This window comes from Aethalodelphis obliquidens, unplaced genomic scaffold, assembly GCF_003676395.1.
Source record: "Aethalodelphis obliquidens isolate GAN/ISIS:26980383/991018 unplaced genomic scaffold, ASM367639v1 scaffold128, whole genome shotgun sequence".
Classification (NCBI taxonomy): domain Eukaryota; kingdom Metazoa; phylum Chordata; class Mammalia; order Artiodactyla; family Delphinidae; genus Aethalodelphis; species Aethalodelphis obliquidens.
The window spans coordinates 670,351-686,735 of NW_020838072.1; the positions used below are offsets into that span (position 1 = coordinate 670,351).

The 16,385-nt window shown below is 48.8% G+C and overlaps 1 protein-coding gene across 9 annotated transcripts in view; it reads right to left on the reverse strand.

Annotated features, from left to right (window-relative positions):
• DCTN1 (dynactin subunit 1) overlaps positions 1-16,385 on the reverse strand; it is a 30,321-nt gene that overhangs the window by 11,605 nt on the left and 2,331 nt on the right. For 2 of the 9 annotated variants that reach the window (XR_003431176.1, XM_027099132.1), the window contains exons 1-4: positions 7,290-7,481; positions 5,376-5,621; positions 5,004-5,082; positions 4,770-4,804 (exon numbers count right to left, since the gene is read on the reverse strand). Coding sequence is in view for 8 of the 9 variants with exons in the window: in XM_027099132.1 (XP_026954933.1) it covers positions 4,770-4,804; positions 5,004-5,082; positions 5,376-5,621; positions 7,290-7,322 (393 nt within the window). In the remaining variant the exon portion in view is untranslated. Of the gene's footprint in view, positions 1-4,769; positions 4,805-5,003; positions 5,083-5,375; positions 5,622-7,289; positions 7,636-16,385 lie in introns of those variants that run through there. The other 7 variants (XM_027099138.1, XM_027099131.1, XM_027099137.1 and 4 more) reach the window with 5 other exon arrangements.

The window sequence follows — 16,385 nt, forward strand, 5'->3', positions numbered from 1 at the left end:
ACACACACACACACACACACACACACACACACACACACACACACACCTGGTCTAAATGCCCTTCTTCAAGAAAGCCTACCTTGATTAACTACAACCACTCCCGTTTCTCTTCTGCGCTCAAGCTACCGGCTCAGGGGCCTGTCATTAGCCTCAGTCCCCTCACTCCCCTTAAGAGAACCCAGGGTACACTGTGACCAACTTATACTTGCTCATACACATGCCCACACACATGCACACGCCTAAAATGAGTGTGTGTCCACTCAGCAGTAGCTTGTACAGAGGCCTGTTTTTCCTCACCTTGGGCCGCCGGGTTGTAGTCTGGACAGGCAACAGGAGCCAGAGGAGTAGTAGTCAGGAAAGAAAGGATAATGGCAGAAAGACAGCAAAAGGGACAGCAATGAGAGCAGAAGCAACAGAAATGAGGCTACGCTTAGCGGTCCCACCACTCCTCCCCCATCCCCAGCCCATCCCCTTCATCCAGTGAATCACCTCGTTCCCATTCCAGGAACTCAGAACTCCTATTTCCCGTTAGTTCCTTCTCCCACTTTTGTCCTGCCCTTGCAGACCTCACCCCTTCAGACACCCTGGAAATCCTGGAAGTCCCTGTCTCCTAGGCTGAACCACAGGAGACCAAACACAGCAGCTGGTAGAGAAGACCAGTCCTTCTGCAACAACGTCTCCCACTCTATCCCAGAGCCCCGCCCACCCACCACTCCCAAGGACTTTCCCAGGTCAGCCCCTTCCTTCAAGTGCTAGACTCCACAGAGGACTCCCTAGAAATACCATGTGACAAGAATGATGACATGAGCCCGAAGTGAGCGATATGAACCCAGCAGAGGGAGATCAGGTCCCCAAGGCAGAACAGCCCTACTGTATACCCCACCCCCACCCCCTTCCCCAGGACCAGTTCCAGCAGCAATTCCCTTCCCCAGGGCAGAGGGCTCAGGTGTCAGGACCATGAATACTGCATGAGCCTGAAGCCCAGAGCTCAGCAAAGTAACCCCACCCAGCTGCAAGAAAAGAGGGGGAGGGTGGGCAGCAACATAGGGAAACTACTGCCCTAAACCAAATCCAGAAACCCCTCAGGTTACTGCAAAGTGATACAGATGATTAACTCCAACTCCCAAATAATGTTCCTGATACCCAGTGTCTCATACTTCTGGCAAAGGCAAGATTTGGCCTGGGCCCTGCTTCTAGGTCTCCCAAGGAGACCAACGCCCACCTCTACTACCCTGGGCTAAGCCTCCATAGCTGTGTATCAAAAACTATTCTAGGGAAAGACCCCTGACACAAACCCCAGTGGGGCGGGGATGCTGGTATTCAACCAAGAGTCATTCTAGCAAAGGCTGGGTGAGGTAGGCCTGCTAGAGGCACAAAGACATCTGGACCTGCTTCCCAAGATTCTCTCATAGGAAATGCATCCGGAGCCAGTTTGCAGCAAAAGCTGCCTGAAGCCCAAGCCTGAGAGGCCACTGGGTACAAGGCCCAGAACACAGATTCAAAGCCAAAAGCAGGCAGGCCAGGGAGCAAATGCCCAGGGTGTGGGGCATGGCAGTGACACACACCTCTCCCTGCCCCCCACCTTCATCACCATCCTCTTCCCCCAACCAGGTAGACAGAGGAAGTCAATCAGCCCCCACCCCCACCCCAGCAGCCTGCTGCCACCATCACGCTGGCAACCCAGCAGCAGGACCAGAGCAAGCAAGAGTACCTTTCGGGCTGTCGGTGCCTGTCTCATCATTGCAGAAAACCAAAGAAAGCCAGGATAGGAGAGAAGGAAGGACAGAGGAAGATGGACAAACACAGAGGAAGGACAGACGGAGGGAGGGAGGGGGGGGAAGAGACCGAACAGAGGGAAAGGCGGCGGAGACAGGAGATTAGTGCATCAAATCCCAACAATGCAGCCTCAGCTTCCCAGACCAGCAGCTTCCCAGCTGGCAAATGGCTGCAGCTCAGATGCAGAAGCCCCCACGGTGCGCAGTGGGGACAGCCAGGCTCCGGCAGGCACCGGAGAGGTAGCCGGCCTAGTTCGCCAGCTGAGGCTGATGGCAGCCTCAGTGGCCGCAGCAGCAGCTCCACCTGACGTCATGCACCCACCCTCCTCTGCTCCACTAGGGGTGGAGACACTGCTCCTCAGTCGCCTAGCAACCACCAGGCTCTGATGGCTCCTCCTCCTCCTCATGATTGGACAAAGTCCTCTACTGAACCCGCCCTGCTTCCTCCTCCAAAGAACAGGTTCTGGCTCCTCCCTCTCCTTCCCTCTCCCCCAGCCCCAAGAATTTGCTCCAAGAAATTGGGCTAAGGGCCATCTCATTTCTGGGATGACCTCTCTGGGACCGGGGTATCACTGCACAGGGACACAGGGCCTCACTGCTTCATCAGGCCTCTCTCATACTCACACTCCCCTCTGTCCACAACCCCATCAACTCTACTTCTGTCTCATACACATGGACAATAATACCCTTATGGTGGCTCATCAGGCACATGTACCCACAGCACTCCTGCTGCATCAGCTCAGCGGGGCACACTAAGAAACCTGGGGAACATTCCATCTGGGCTGCAGCAGCTCTAATGACAGTGTTTGGCTCCTCTCTCAACTCTACCCTTGTTGTAGTCAGGTTAAAACCTGTCTCTAAAGGGCTTCCAGAAAGGACTGGGCACCTTGCAGAGACATCTGGGTTCTCTCTTCCACCCTCCTCCTCAAAGTTCCTTCTTTTGTTCTGGTGCTACCTCCCTGTTCCCTGGGTTAAGTGATGTGCTGTGACAGAAGCACTGAAGAGGAAGACCCAGGGGAGGACTTGACTACTTGACTGACATTCTGCATCACAAGCCAAGAAGGTGCTATATCCCAGCACAGGCAGCCTAGGCTAGGCTTTGCCACATTTCTCTAGGCAGCCGCCAAAACCCCAAGACTTGGGCACAGCTCAGGTCCCTTCTCAGGATCAAGTCAGACTGCGGCCAGAACTCCTCCATAGATATCAGACTGCAGGTCCATCCTCTTCTCTATTCAGGGGTCTGGTGTGAGATGGGAACCCCAACCTGGAGCCAATAATCAAGGGAAGAAGCCCAGTGTCTGGAATGGGTCCAGTATCCTTTTGAGAATTATTTTCCTTTTTATATCCCCATTCCCTCCCAAGCCAGGACCCCAAAGCAAGTACCATCATGTTGTCTCTTCCAAGGCAAAACTCCAAAGTGAGGACCCACCACCAACCAGAAGTCAAAAAAAAAGATGTTTTACTCTCCCCTCCACTGCCCCAATCTAGTAGCCCTCCATGCAAGGTCAGAAGGGCCTGAAACAGGCTGGTGACAAGGAAATCACAGAATCATACATACAGCACAGCACATACAGGTCTGACAGGCACATGCAGGTCGGAGACAGCTTGGGCATAGCCCCAAGGCATTGGGCTGGTGTGAGGAAGTGGTCATGGCAGCAACTTAAGACTAGAGGAGTTTCAGGGGTGTGGGAGTTGTGGGAGGTGGGCCTCAGGCACACCACCAGAGGAAGGAAGAGGCAGTGAAAGACTGACAGAGCACAGTGAGGGTGGGCATTCATGGCAGCACCCACCCAGAGACAAGAACAACACAGGCTTTTCAACTCAGGACTGTTCTTCCTGTGCTCTGTTCCCTGACCTCCCACCTTCTTACCTAACCAAATCACTTGGTACTTTCCTCACCTCCAGACCCCCAGTCTCTCCTCCCACTGCCCCCAAGCTGAGGCTAAGTGAGAATCCACTGTAACCCAGTAAATGCTCTATTCCATGCTGCTACTGTTTACAGTCAAATGCTTGGAGTCTCTGACTAGACGTCCTTAGGCGATGGGCAGGAATGTGGGAAGGGGTGAGGATCATCCCTAATGAGTACTACCTGAGCCTGATGTCCTTGCACCCCTCAAAGGAACTCTGAAAGCCAAGGCTGCCATTTCCTCTGGCCATCCCAGCCCCAAGGTCACACACACATGCATGCAGCCCAAGGACATGCAGGACAGCTGGGGAGGGGGCTCATGGCCCTCACCCACCCAGGCACAAATAGTAAACACACCACCTTCTTAGGCTTCAGGCCCCGCTGCATGAGGAGTAGGAAAGGGCAGAGTTAGAGAATAGGCTTAAACATCACACTGTGCTAGCTGGCCAGATATCTTGGGTGTAGGTATTAAGACCAACTCAGGCATAGCCAGGTATGGGGGGAGCCAGGTCACTGTCAAATCCAGGGTAAGTGAGGTGAGGGCTCCCTTAAGGATCAGCTTCCAGGAGGTCCACACCCTGACCCAGAGGAGCTGGAGAGTCTGGAGCCCCACCTCACACATCCTGCACAGAGCAGCGGAGGGAGGCTCCAGCAGGCCCTCTGCATACAGCCTGAAACAGGTGGCAGAGGGTCCACCTCCTCTCCATTCACTTGTGAAAAAGAAAGCACCTTCTTTCTCCAGTTCTTACCTTACCCCTACCCTACACCCATCAGATGCTGGCAGCCTTGGATACCAAAAGGTAGGAAGTTGGCAACAACACTACTGGGGTCAGACCTGTCCTCCCTTTCACCCCCAGCCTCTGTTCCAATTGATCCAGAACTTCTGGGCCTTAATAGCTTTTTCCCTGATACCACCCTTACACCTAAAGCAGCAACTCATACCCAGAAAGCTTCCTTCTCAGAGAGGATGGAGACTGGAAGGCTAACTCAATTTACTCATCTATTGCTTCTACCTGCCTGGTATTGAGTCTCCCTCCTCTCTTTCTCCTTTCCCTCTACTACTCCCACCCCCACCCGTAACCACTTACCAGTTTGCTGGTCTTTGCATTTGAGTCAGTTCCCTCTGTAGAATGCAAACAGAAACAAAGTGTGTGTTTGTGTAGAGGGGTAGAGGCAGAGAACGTCATGGCAGGTTAGGCAAGATATAACAAGGGAATATGGTGGTGATGGAAACTCTCAGGATCCACTGTGGCCCCGTGTTCTGGGGAGAAGTCCTGGGGACTCCTGGATGTGAGGAGGCAACTTAAGTGGGTGGCTGTTACCTCTTCTGAGGACCTTTGAGGCAGAAGAATCAGGTGTCTCTGGGGAAGTAGTATCTGCTCCATCTTCAAATACCTGGATCTGAGGACACAGAATAGACTCTATATAGCTAGATCAAGGCTGGATGTAATATGGGCCCTTCCCCAGGCCTTAAGCAAACCTGGGGTACAGGGCAGCTTCCTTAAGGATAGCTCTTAATCTTCCCTCCCCCATTACCTCCCACTCTACCAACCAGAGACTTATGCTCATGCCCAGGAAAAGGGAGCACCAACACACCAGCCGCACATGCAACAGAGCATGTACACGTACACACACACACACACACACACACACACACACACACACACACACACACACACAGAGGAGGTGAGTACCTGGGATTGGCGCACAAAGATGCCATGCCCTTCGTCACAAGTGAAGTACTTCCTGCCTTGGACAGTTCCATCATTCTTGCCTTTTGCTTCATCCAGGATCACACCTACCCATTTGCCAGTGGCAAATAGTGTGGCTCCAACATAGGCCACAGTGCCACGGTAGCCTTTTCCAATCACCTCCACGCGGGAGCCCACTCGCAGAGGCCGGGCACTTGCCTCCGCACTCATTCTGCTGCCGCTGGGAGTCTGAAAGACACATGCAAACATACACAGTTAAAAGCCTCAGGTCAACGGTGTCATCCTAATATATAAGAAAAGCCCCAATCAGGATCCTGGCCTGAAAAGGGATCAAAAGTCACTTCCCTGAACCCCATTCTCAAGGTAAAGTGTCCCCACCACCACCACCAAATTCCCTTTTGAAAATATGTCAGTGCTATGTTCTAAAACTTCTCAAAACGCCTCTGGAATCTGCCAGAATTTGTAAGAGATTATATTTAAATTTAATAAATCAGAATTCATTGCTAGATCTGTGAATGTCACCCCACACGGCTGCTTTCTCAAGGAGCACTGCCCCCTAGGAGGGGAATGAAGCTCAAACAAATAACTCAGTTTAGACCAGGCTCCCCACAACCCAGGGCCTGACTCAAAAGCCTGAGCTGGGAAGGCAGGTGAGTCAGTGAGCGACCCCACTAACCCTGTTCCCTCCCTACTGCTGCCTGTCCTCCCTGAGGGCACACAACTGTGCCTCCTTCCAGCCCTTAAGTCACTACCACTCCTTCCTGACCTGACTTCCCCGCCCCCACCAGCACACTCCTAGATGCCTCACCAAGCCCATCCAACAATTTACTCCCTTCTTCCTGGCCTGAGCCCTGTTCTATCAACTCTCTACCCACAAGTTCTGGAGATCCTTCACTCATGCGATGTCACTATAAAAAGAAAAAGAAAGGCCAGGTAAATCGGGTACCTCAGATCTGTCCTGCATCTGTCCCCCAGACTCTGCCCAGTGGTTCAAATGGATGGCTTATCACCCTATCCATGGTGATAATGGACAAGGCAAGGGAACAGACTAAACATTGTCCTTGGGAAGCTCTCATCTTCTGACATACCCATGATGACAGGACAACATGAAATGAGGTTCCAAATAGGCCCACGGCTTAGAAGAAAATCACACCTAAGCCATTTTTAGCAATAGCAGCTCTATGAACCAGGGGCCTTGCAACAAACAGAGAAGGAAGCATGAAGAAGTGACAGCATGGCCTTGAAGACTCCACAGGGCCCCCTTCTGATGCCCCCTCTTGGCTTCATAAGAGAGCTCTGCCAGAGCCAGTGACTCCCTAACTCTCTTCCCCAAAGAGCTCATCCAAGAAGGTGAGGATACCGTTCCCTGGGGCTCCGAGAGGCCAAATCATACCTGGGACAGCCGAGTGGCTCTCATGGACCTGACAATAAAAGGAACTGACAGTAACATCAGGGCTGGCCCCAAACTCAGAGACGCTCTCCAACCTCCTAACCCTAATAAGCCTCTCAGAATCAGGTGGACACAAGAGTGGCTACAGATTCAATCTCAGTCAGAAGAGCAAGAAAGCGAGTGACAAACAACAAAGCAGCTCTAAAGAAAGACTTCACTGAAAGACCATTCCAACCCACCAACCCCATTTGTAATCCCCAAGATAGTCTGGCCCCCTCAGGAACCTCTGGCCTGAGGTCCACTTGGAGTCAAAGGTCAGGCCTCACCAGTACCCAGAGAGGGCCCAACTCTGGGAAGGGAAGCCTGTGCAGTCCCATACGGTCAGGGCCGCGAGTGGCCCCAGCCTAGCTACCGCCTGTCTCCCCACCCCCCACAGCAATGTCCACAGCCACCCAAGGCCTTCTCCAGAAGCCCTCCCGTGGCCATCCCAGATCAGGACCACTTACCCGACTGTACACGTGCCTCTTGCTCTGGGCCATGTTGCTCACCCGGCCTCTACCCCCTCCCCCAGCTGGCCAAAGACAGAAAGAAAAGGCAGAAACCTAGGCAGGAGGGTCAGGGCTCCAGGCCCTCATGGACAAACACAGAAGCCAGCCAGCCTGGCCCTCCCTAGTCCATGGACCTCCCTGGGTGGCCTACTGGGGTAGGGGTAGGGACAGAGATGGGGGCTGAGGAGCAAGTCCCCTCTGCTGCTGGAGGATTCCTGAACCCAGAGACACCGAATCCTGCTTGCCAGCTGATGAGTCTCACTCTGCGCTAGTGCTGCTCTAGACTTGTCAGGAATCGAGCTAGCCTCTGGGTCCTAGTGCCCCCTTGCTTCACCTGGGCCAGTCAAGAGGGACAGAGTATAAGGGACTAGGCCCACGCCAAAGACCCTCAACACTCACCTCTAAGTACACTGTCCTACGGCTGGGAGCACAGCCCTGCTGATACTCCTAATCTGCACCCCCTCACCGTCACTGCCACCCTTCCCACCCCCAGGATGTGAGGCCTCAGCAGACCCACAAGCATCAAGTGACACATTCACACAGCCAAAATTAGGGTCTCTCGCCCCCCTTTCTGGTGCTCTTCCTCCTCCCTCGCCTTTCTAAACTCTGGAGTCACGTCCAAACCCACGTGATTAGGGTCTGAATTTCAATCTCACCCTGGGCCGGAGCAGCCAGGCCCCCTGCCCAATACACAGCAAAGGAAGGGCAGCAATGGAGGCAACTTCACACACACACACACACAAAGCAAAGCAAAGCAAAGCAAGTCAAGTACCCCAGCTCCCTCAACACTGGCAAAGGTTGCCACAGTCATTCTTCCTCCCTTCTAGTCGTTATAAAGGGCCAGGCTCTGAACCCTAAGAGTATCAGGTTCAAACAGATAGTAAGGGTGGTGGTCAGAAACAGAGAGTCCCACTTGCCCCCTACAAGTGGGGGCAGTGCCCAGTCTACCTCAGCCACCTGTCCCCTGTACTCTTGGCCTTGCCTCCTAGGCATCTCCTTAAGAGAAACAATGAGATGGTTTGTTTTCTATTTTTCACAAAATTTCTTTAATAACCATATTACTTTTATAATTTAAAACGTTTAATAAGATTATACATTCTAGTGAGAGGTCTCAAGAGGGCTATGTAACCACTTCATTCATTTATCCATCTAATGGGCTGGAAACCAACAGTCCCCGCCCCTAAGTAGCTAACAAGGTTGCCCTGGGGTCTGATCTATGGCTCTACCAGCTACAGTGTGGATGTAGATTCCCTGGGCCGAGGGATACCTGTCTTGTCGGCACTGGGCTTCACTGGCTGAACAGGGTCTTCCTCCATTCCACCCTCTTTCTAAGGCAGGCCAGATAGCCTAATAGGAGAATGATAGCCAACAGCCAGATATATGGCCCCCAAACATCTCTCCACATCTCCAATCCTGGCCAGACCCCCTAGGAAACCATTTCTCTCCTCCTCTGCAAAATCTCCATGTTGCCCCCTTCTTTCCCTATTCACCATTACACAGGTGGGCAGGGCCATGCAGCTCCTTGCAGCCTGGACTTCTGCATGTTCAGAACACTTTACAGTCTACAGAACACCTTAAAAAACAATTGTATAGTACCATGGTTAAGAATACCGGTTCTAGACTCAGGCTGCTTACATTCAATCCCTGGCTTCACCACTTGGTAGTTACGTAAACTTGGTCCCGTTACTTAACATCTCTGTGCCTCAACTTCCTCATCTATCAATTGGGAACAAAGAACATCTCTGAGAGCTGTTGTGAGGATTAGCTGAGATAATCCATGTAAAACACTTAAGACATTGCCTGGTATTTAGTAAGCACTCAACAAAGTTAGCTAATAACTTAGTTATCATAATATTTGGACATCAAAATAACCCCATAAGAGGCAAGCCAGGAACAATGCTGACAAGAAAACAGGGCTTAGAGAACTGAGCAACTTCCCTGAAGTCACACAGAAGACAAGAAGTGGAGCCATAACTGGAACCAAAGCCTGAACCAGAACCCTCTGCACTTTTTACTCTCCTCATTGATACCACACATATTTCTAGGCTTCCAAAGCTGTGCTCTTCCTCTGGACCACACTACCTTGAAAGATTCAAAAGAGCGCACATCCAAGAACATCACAGCTCACTAGCCACACAAGTGTATATAGTCACCTAACTTCTTAGATGCTGTTTCTTCTATAAAATGGGACTATCACCTGCCGTATCTACATTACTGCTCAAATAAGATAAAGCACATAAAAGTGCTCTGTAAAAAAATGCAGAAGCTGTATAGGTATTAAAATAAAATGTCTAGATGATAAATATTATAAGGAATTACAGAGAGGAAAAAGGTAAGCTAAAAAGAAAAGGGATACTTGATTATCCCTCGAATCATGAGGTTTTTGTTTAGATATGTGGAGAGGAAAAGCCTGCAAACATTGTAATCTGTGAGTACAGTATGAGTAGACACAGAAATAATTTTGCTTGACTGGGGAAAGTTAAAGATGACTAGCTTGGTTGAATCAGTGAATTCTGATGAGTTCTCCTATCAAACTATAAGCCTTTTACAGCAGACTCCTCAATTTTTCCTCTTTATGATCCCATCACTCTTAGCTCATGAAGTCAAATATTTATTGAATGAATTAACACTGATATTGAGATGTATTAGAAAGTAAATATGGATAGTCAGGGAATTTAACATCACGTAGAGATAGATGAATTGGATCCGATAACAACAGGAAGCCAGTCCCTTCCTGAGCAGGAGACTGGCATAATGAAAACTATTTTAGGAAGATCAGACAGGTGGCAGAGAGCAGAATGGAGTGGAGGCAAGAGCAACTTGATAAAGACAGGGAAAACAGCAAGGAGGCTATGGCAGTAATGAGCAAGGGGTGAGGAGGTCTGAGCCAGGCTCATGAGAGAAAAAGAGAGGGAAGAGGAAATGGACCGATTCAGACAGTACAAAAAAGCCCCGAGAAGGCCCTATGATAGATCAGACATGCGGAAAGAAGCAGCAGGCCTGTATGGGCTGTGGAGATGGACAGACCTGGGTACAGCTTTGGTTCTCTTATTTCCTCATGTGTATGACTCTGGGTAAGATATTTTCAGAGCCCTGGTTACCTCAACTGAAAAAAGGGGGAAATAATACCTACCTCACAGGGATGTTGTGAGGATTAAATAAGACTGAAGTAGAGCATTTAGTACAGTGCTGAGCACAGAATGCGTGTTCAACAAATTGTAGATATTGTCTTCATCATTACCGAGAGGGTACATCAATGACAACTGCACACGGTAGGAACTCAAACCTTGCATGAATAAATGGATGGATGAATGAATGCATGGATAAGTAAAGGAATGAATAAACTTGGGAGTTTTCAAGCAGGAATAATGGGAGAGTGATGATTGATAACAATAGAATTGGGACAGGAAACTGAACATGTTAAGAGAGAGAAAATAAGTCATAGGGCCTTCTCAGAGGCAAATTTAACTGTGACCACTAACACGTGTATTTCACGATCTCCTTCCAAAACGAACCTGTGATGCAGACAACACGGATTCCACTATTTCCATTCTACAGGTGACAGAATTGAGTCTCAGAAGTCAAACAACTCACCTAAGTCTCATAGCCAGCAGGGCACATGTGAGTAGGAAGGGGGGCACATTTGACTAGCTGTACAGGTAGGTGATCCTTCAACAGCACCATTGGGCCCCACCCCATGTCACACAGGACAACTCTGAGTTACATGCTACCTCAGCCAGAAGACAGATACTCCCTGGATTTCTAATCCATTTTCCTCCCCAATGATATTAAATACTAATAAAAACTCTAGGAAAATGGAAATAGAGGAGGGAAAGAAATCTGTTTCTGATAGATTACCAGTGGTCTTGGAGAACATTTCAGAAATGACAGGAAAAGAAGTGGATTATTAGGAATTAAGGAGGAACCAGTAAGGAGGAAAAGCCTCTTTGGCACCCAGCCTGCACCATTTCTACCTTGCTTTCACTGGTACCCCAGCATCCTTTATGCCCCTGACCTCCTCTTGTCTCACCTTACCAAACCTTGATCCTGGGCTAACCCAACTGTTTGCTTTCTCTGATCCCACCTGTAGAGGTCTGAAATCCAGGCAGTCTGACAGCAGGGTCCACACACTTGAACTGAACTGCATTAGGCACGGCGTATTTTGATTTGGTTGCAAAGAGATAAAATGAAACATAAAGGTAATCAGCAAGATACAGATTTTCTTATAACTAGGGTGAAGTTGTACATCTCTAAAAGCACTAGTAGGAGTGGGATATGTGTGGATATAAGTCCCTCAGGAGTCAGGAAAGGAGAGGGGAATAGAAGCTCAGGTACTGGAAGCTTGGAAGGCCAGATTCCAGATATGCACAGGAACCCCGAAAGAAGATAAACAGAGCTTTTTATTCCTAGGTCCTACTCCAGTATCTGCCTTGCAGATCTCACACAGATAGGACCTAGACCCTAAATAGACTTTTTTTTTACCTCTCCAGCTCTTCATTATCCCCAGGAATTTCTGTAGCCCACTCTCAAACTGAATACAGGTCTACCCCCTCCCAGGATATCCTCCTCCCCTAGGAATACCCAGTGACTACCAGGTCCACCTCCAAAGGGCCCAGACCTCCAAGAGCCAGGAAGGAAAGCTACACAATATGCCTCACTTATCCTCAATGAAGGCACTTCTGCAGGAAGGCAACAAGCACTTGAGTGCAGCCTGGTACTCAAGAATTGCAAGCCGGGACTTCCCTGGTGGCGCAGTGGTTAAGAATCCACCTGCCAACGCAGGGGACACGGGTTTGATCCCTGGCCTGGGAAGATCCCACATGCTGTGGAGCAACTAAGCCCGTTGCCACAATGACTGAAGCCTGCACGCCTAGAGCCTGTGCTCCTCAACAAGAGAAGCCACCACAATGAGAAGCCCGCACAACGGAACAGGAGCCCCCACTCGCTGCAACTAGAGAAAGCCCACGGGCAGCAACAAAGACCCAAAGCAGCCAATAAATAAATAAATAAATAAATGTTCTTTGAAAAGAAAAAGAACTGCAACCCTCCCAGAGCTAGCAGCAGTCCTACTTAATAGCCTACTCGAAGTTCCTGCTGCTTTCTCCCCATGATCAACCAGCAAGTCCCTGGCACTAGGACCCTGCAGACAGGGAACCCTGAGCCTGCGCTCTAAAGAGAGAGATGCACCATTTCACAACTTCAGCAAAAGCCAAAGCAGCCAACAAAGCCACAGCCACCTCGGCTGTGCTGGGCTCTGCCATTTGGGCAGCTCACCGGCCACTCCCCAGAAGCAGAGCATTCTGTCCTTTCTCTTTTTAAATCCACGTCATCATCTGATCATAATGGGAATCAATCTCAAGTCACCACGCAAAGGCGTATCCATGGCAACATCAAGAGGAAGGACACAGAAATGATGCTCCAGTGGCTGCAGCAGGAAAAGGTAAGTCCATTTCTCTTCCACCCATGCCATCTCATCATTCTCCCCTTTCACTCAAGTCAGGTGTGCACCTTACCTACAAATTCTATCTATCCCACCAATGGGGAAAACAAAGGTGAGTGTTAATAATCTATGCTATTATGTAAGGTCATAGGTCTGCCTAGTTCCATAACTGGCAGCAAAAATTCTTTTTCTGGCTGACTGAGACAAGATCTCTTTTCTTATTCACCATCTCAATTGACACGGTCTCAGCCTGCAGTACCTAACAAATCATCATCAGTCACTTGTCTTTCTAGTCAGGTTGCTGGGAAATCACACAAGGATTTCAGAATTCTGTATGTAGTTGTAAAAATACAGCAGCAACACTGACTCTACCACCCTGCTCACCCAAGCCACTACCATACCCACAGACTGGCCCTCCTTAGCAGCCCTAAACTCCAGCCCCTCAAGGACCAGAAACTGGGAGTTGGGATGAAATTTCTGCCTTTCTCTGATGCCTCAAGGAAGGAATGCCATTTCTGCAGAGGTAAGAGAGTCATCAGACATAAGTTCTACTAAGTGTAAGTAACACTCCATGCCTCAATTTCTCCTTCTGTAAAACATAAATACTAACAATACCTTTCTAACAGAGTTGTCAGAATCACGTGAGAATGCCTGAAAAGCACTAAGAAGAGTGTCTGGTATGAAGCACTCAATAAAAGTCAGCCATAATTATTATGAAGAAGAGGAAAGAGAGGCCTACAGTGCAGGATTCAAGTTCGGAGGGTACTCAATGTTCTTGGAGCATATCTCAACTCTGCTCTTTCCCTTTCCTCTCTGGACAGTTTCAAGTTTCCCTTACCACTATCAAGTCCCTGTTCCTATCCGAGCCCACACCAGGACCCCCACCCCTCAGCAGATAACCTTGCTGAGAAAGGAAATTGAACCTATTAGATAAGAATTCCTTTGCAAATTTAGGTGTATCCATCATTGCCTCTTTCTTCCTACATTCTTTTCCTTTCTTCTGTCATTCCTCTTCAAAAGAAATGATGTCTCCTTTTCAGAGACAACCCTCCACCCTCCTCTGCAATCTTCATTTCCTTTGTGCCTTCAAATGCAACCTCTCTATACTGGCTCTTACACATCATCGGATAACCCATGCTCAAGACTTCTATTCTAGGAAAATCTGTCTCTAGTCTCTGCTACTCCTCCACAAGCTGCCACCATCTTCCTTCCTTCCTTCCTTCCCAAACTACTCAAAGTGAGTACATCCTCCCTATCCTCACTTCGCATCCACTCTTCAATCCACCTGGCGCCCATCCAGCTGCTCACACTAAAAAAATAAAAGAGCCCTGGTGACCACAATCTCCTAACTGCCCAATCTCAAAGTACATTTTCCAAGCTCATCCTACTTGACCTCGCTGTAGCAACAGAGGCTGCTGATTCTCCTCCTGCAACTTTTTCCTCTGTAGCTCCCTGGACAACATTCTCTCTCACCTTGCCCACCAATCCCTGTCGTCTCCTCTGTTATCTTCAGTCTTCTATAAGCATGGCTAGGCTCATCCATTCCAACTGCATCAACTACCACTTACATCTACCACCCCTAGACACACACTCTCTTCTGAACTCCAGACCCACATTTCCACCTATCTAAGCGCCACAGACGCCCAAATTCAACACGACCCAAAACACACGGAAGCTTCCCCCAGCAAATGTTCCTCGTCTATACTCCCCCTTTACTACTGGTACCACCATCAATCCAAAATAGAAAACTGAGTCATCCTCAACAACTCCCTCTCTCTTGTTCTCAACAACCAATTAATTAGTCATTACGTCAGGTGAACTCTGTCTCAACAACCTCCAATATATCCCCTCCTTCCCATCCCCACTAATACTTAATTCAGCTTGAAGCCAAGCCCAGGTTACTACAAGAGTCTCCTGATGTCCTGGATCCAGATTCTCCCCTTTCAGTCTATTTCCACAATTAGCTTTCCAAAATATAACCACATCACCTCCCTGCCTAAAAACCTCCAATGGCTTTCCTCCCACAAAATTGAACCTTAGAACAAAACTACACGCCATTAAAAACCTGGCCTCATTATGAATCTAATCTCATCAATCACCTCTCCTTTGATCCCAAAGTTCTCTTAGATTCCAGCCACTTGGATCTATCTATCTTATGCCTCTGCAAATGTTGCAAACGTCACCAAGTCTCTCTCTTCATCTTCAAGACTCAACTTACTTATCACCTCTTTCCTGAATATTCCCCTGATGTCTCCATGTGGAGCTAGTCATTCCCTCCTCTGCCCAACACTTTGGAAATATCTCTATTACAAGATCCCATTTTACTTACAATATCGTCTCCCTTATCCCATCGTGAATTCCTCCAGGGCACAGAATTTTTATTCATCTCAGTATCCTAAGCACTGAACACAGAAGACACTCAATGTTGAATAGAAGCCTATACCAACACCAGGCTCTAGGGATATAAATTGGTTCTGACAGGTTTCCCAGAGACACCATGGGGGAAGTACAACAGTCAGGCGCACATACACCCCAAGAGATGTAGCTCTTTACTCACCAGATAGGAGCCTAAGAAACTAAAAGTGCAGGGACAGCTCCAGGTCCTATGGAATTTGGTAGTGACAAAAAATCACAACCTCATATGCTTCCAGGGTAAAAGGATGAGAGAGAGAGAGAGAGAGAGAGAGAGAGAGAGAGAGAGAGAGAGAGAAGAGAGGCAGGGTGGGGGGACACCTCTAGGCTCTAGGGGAAGTGCAGATCTTTTGGGAAAATAGCTTTAGCATGGCTTCAGAGTGGCAAGGGTCCAGTCTCTGCTTCAGTGAAACCCTCAGTGGATATGTGGGAGCTTGGGGAGGTCAGACTGGATAGCCAATTTGTCCATCAGCCAAGTACAACTAATATTAGCTGGAACTTCAAAACAAAAATTATATAAAACAAAATTCAGAGACTCCAGGATGACAAGGACCCTAAGACAGATTTGAATCAGTCAACTGCTCAGCATTTACCTTCTCAGAGGACACTGAGGATCCAGTTCTCAATTCCCTTGGTATGGGACAGCTAACCCAAGGCCCACACACCACCCAGTACCAATAGACAGGCTAAACAACCTAGGAATCCTCTACCACAATCCCTCCCGACCTATAACTCCAAACAGCCACTAACAATGATAGATCCGAGCAAGTACAACCTATGGCAGTTGTCGATCATGTATTATGATTTTCCCAACTATTTTGACTCCTCCCTAACAACTTCTTTTCCTTTGTAACCTCATGTGCATTCAGGCCCAACTTATCAATTCTTCCTCAGTATTGGCTCCTGCATTCTTCCTTTCTCTTTCATTACCACTGTCATCACTTTGGTCTGCCATGTAACAGCTTTGAGAATTAAGGCAAATCATTTACTCTCTTTGGTGCCTCATCTATAAACTGGGTAACAGCTGCTCTGCCTACCTCACAGGAAAGGTTGTCTGTGAAAGGTTCTGTAATCTGTAAAATGTTATACATAAATAGAAGGCATTACTATTATCAACCTAAGCCCTCTTTACTGATATGTGAAGCATATCTGGCTCCCTGCCTCTCTCCTTCTCCATTTCCAACCACATTATACACCACAGT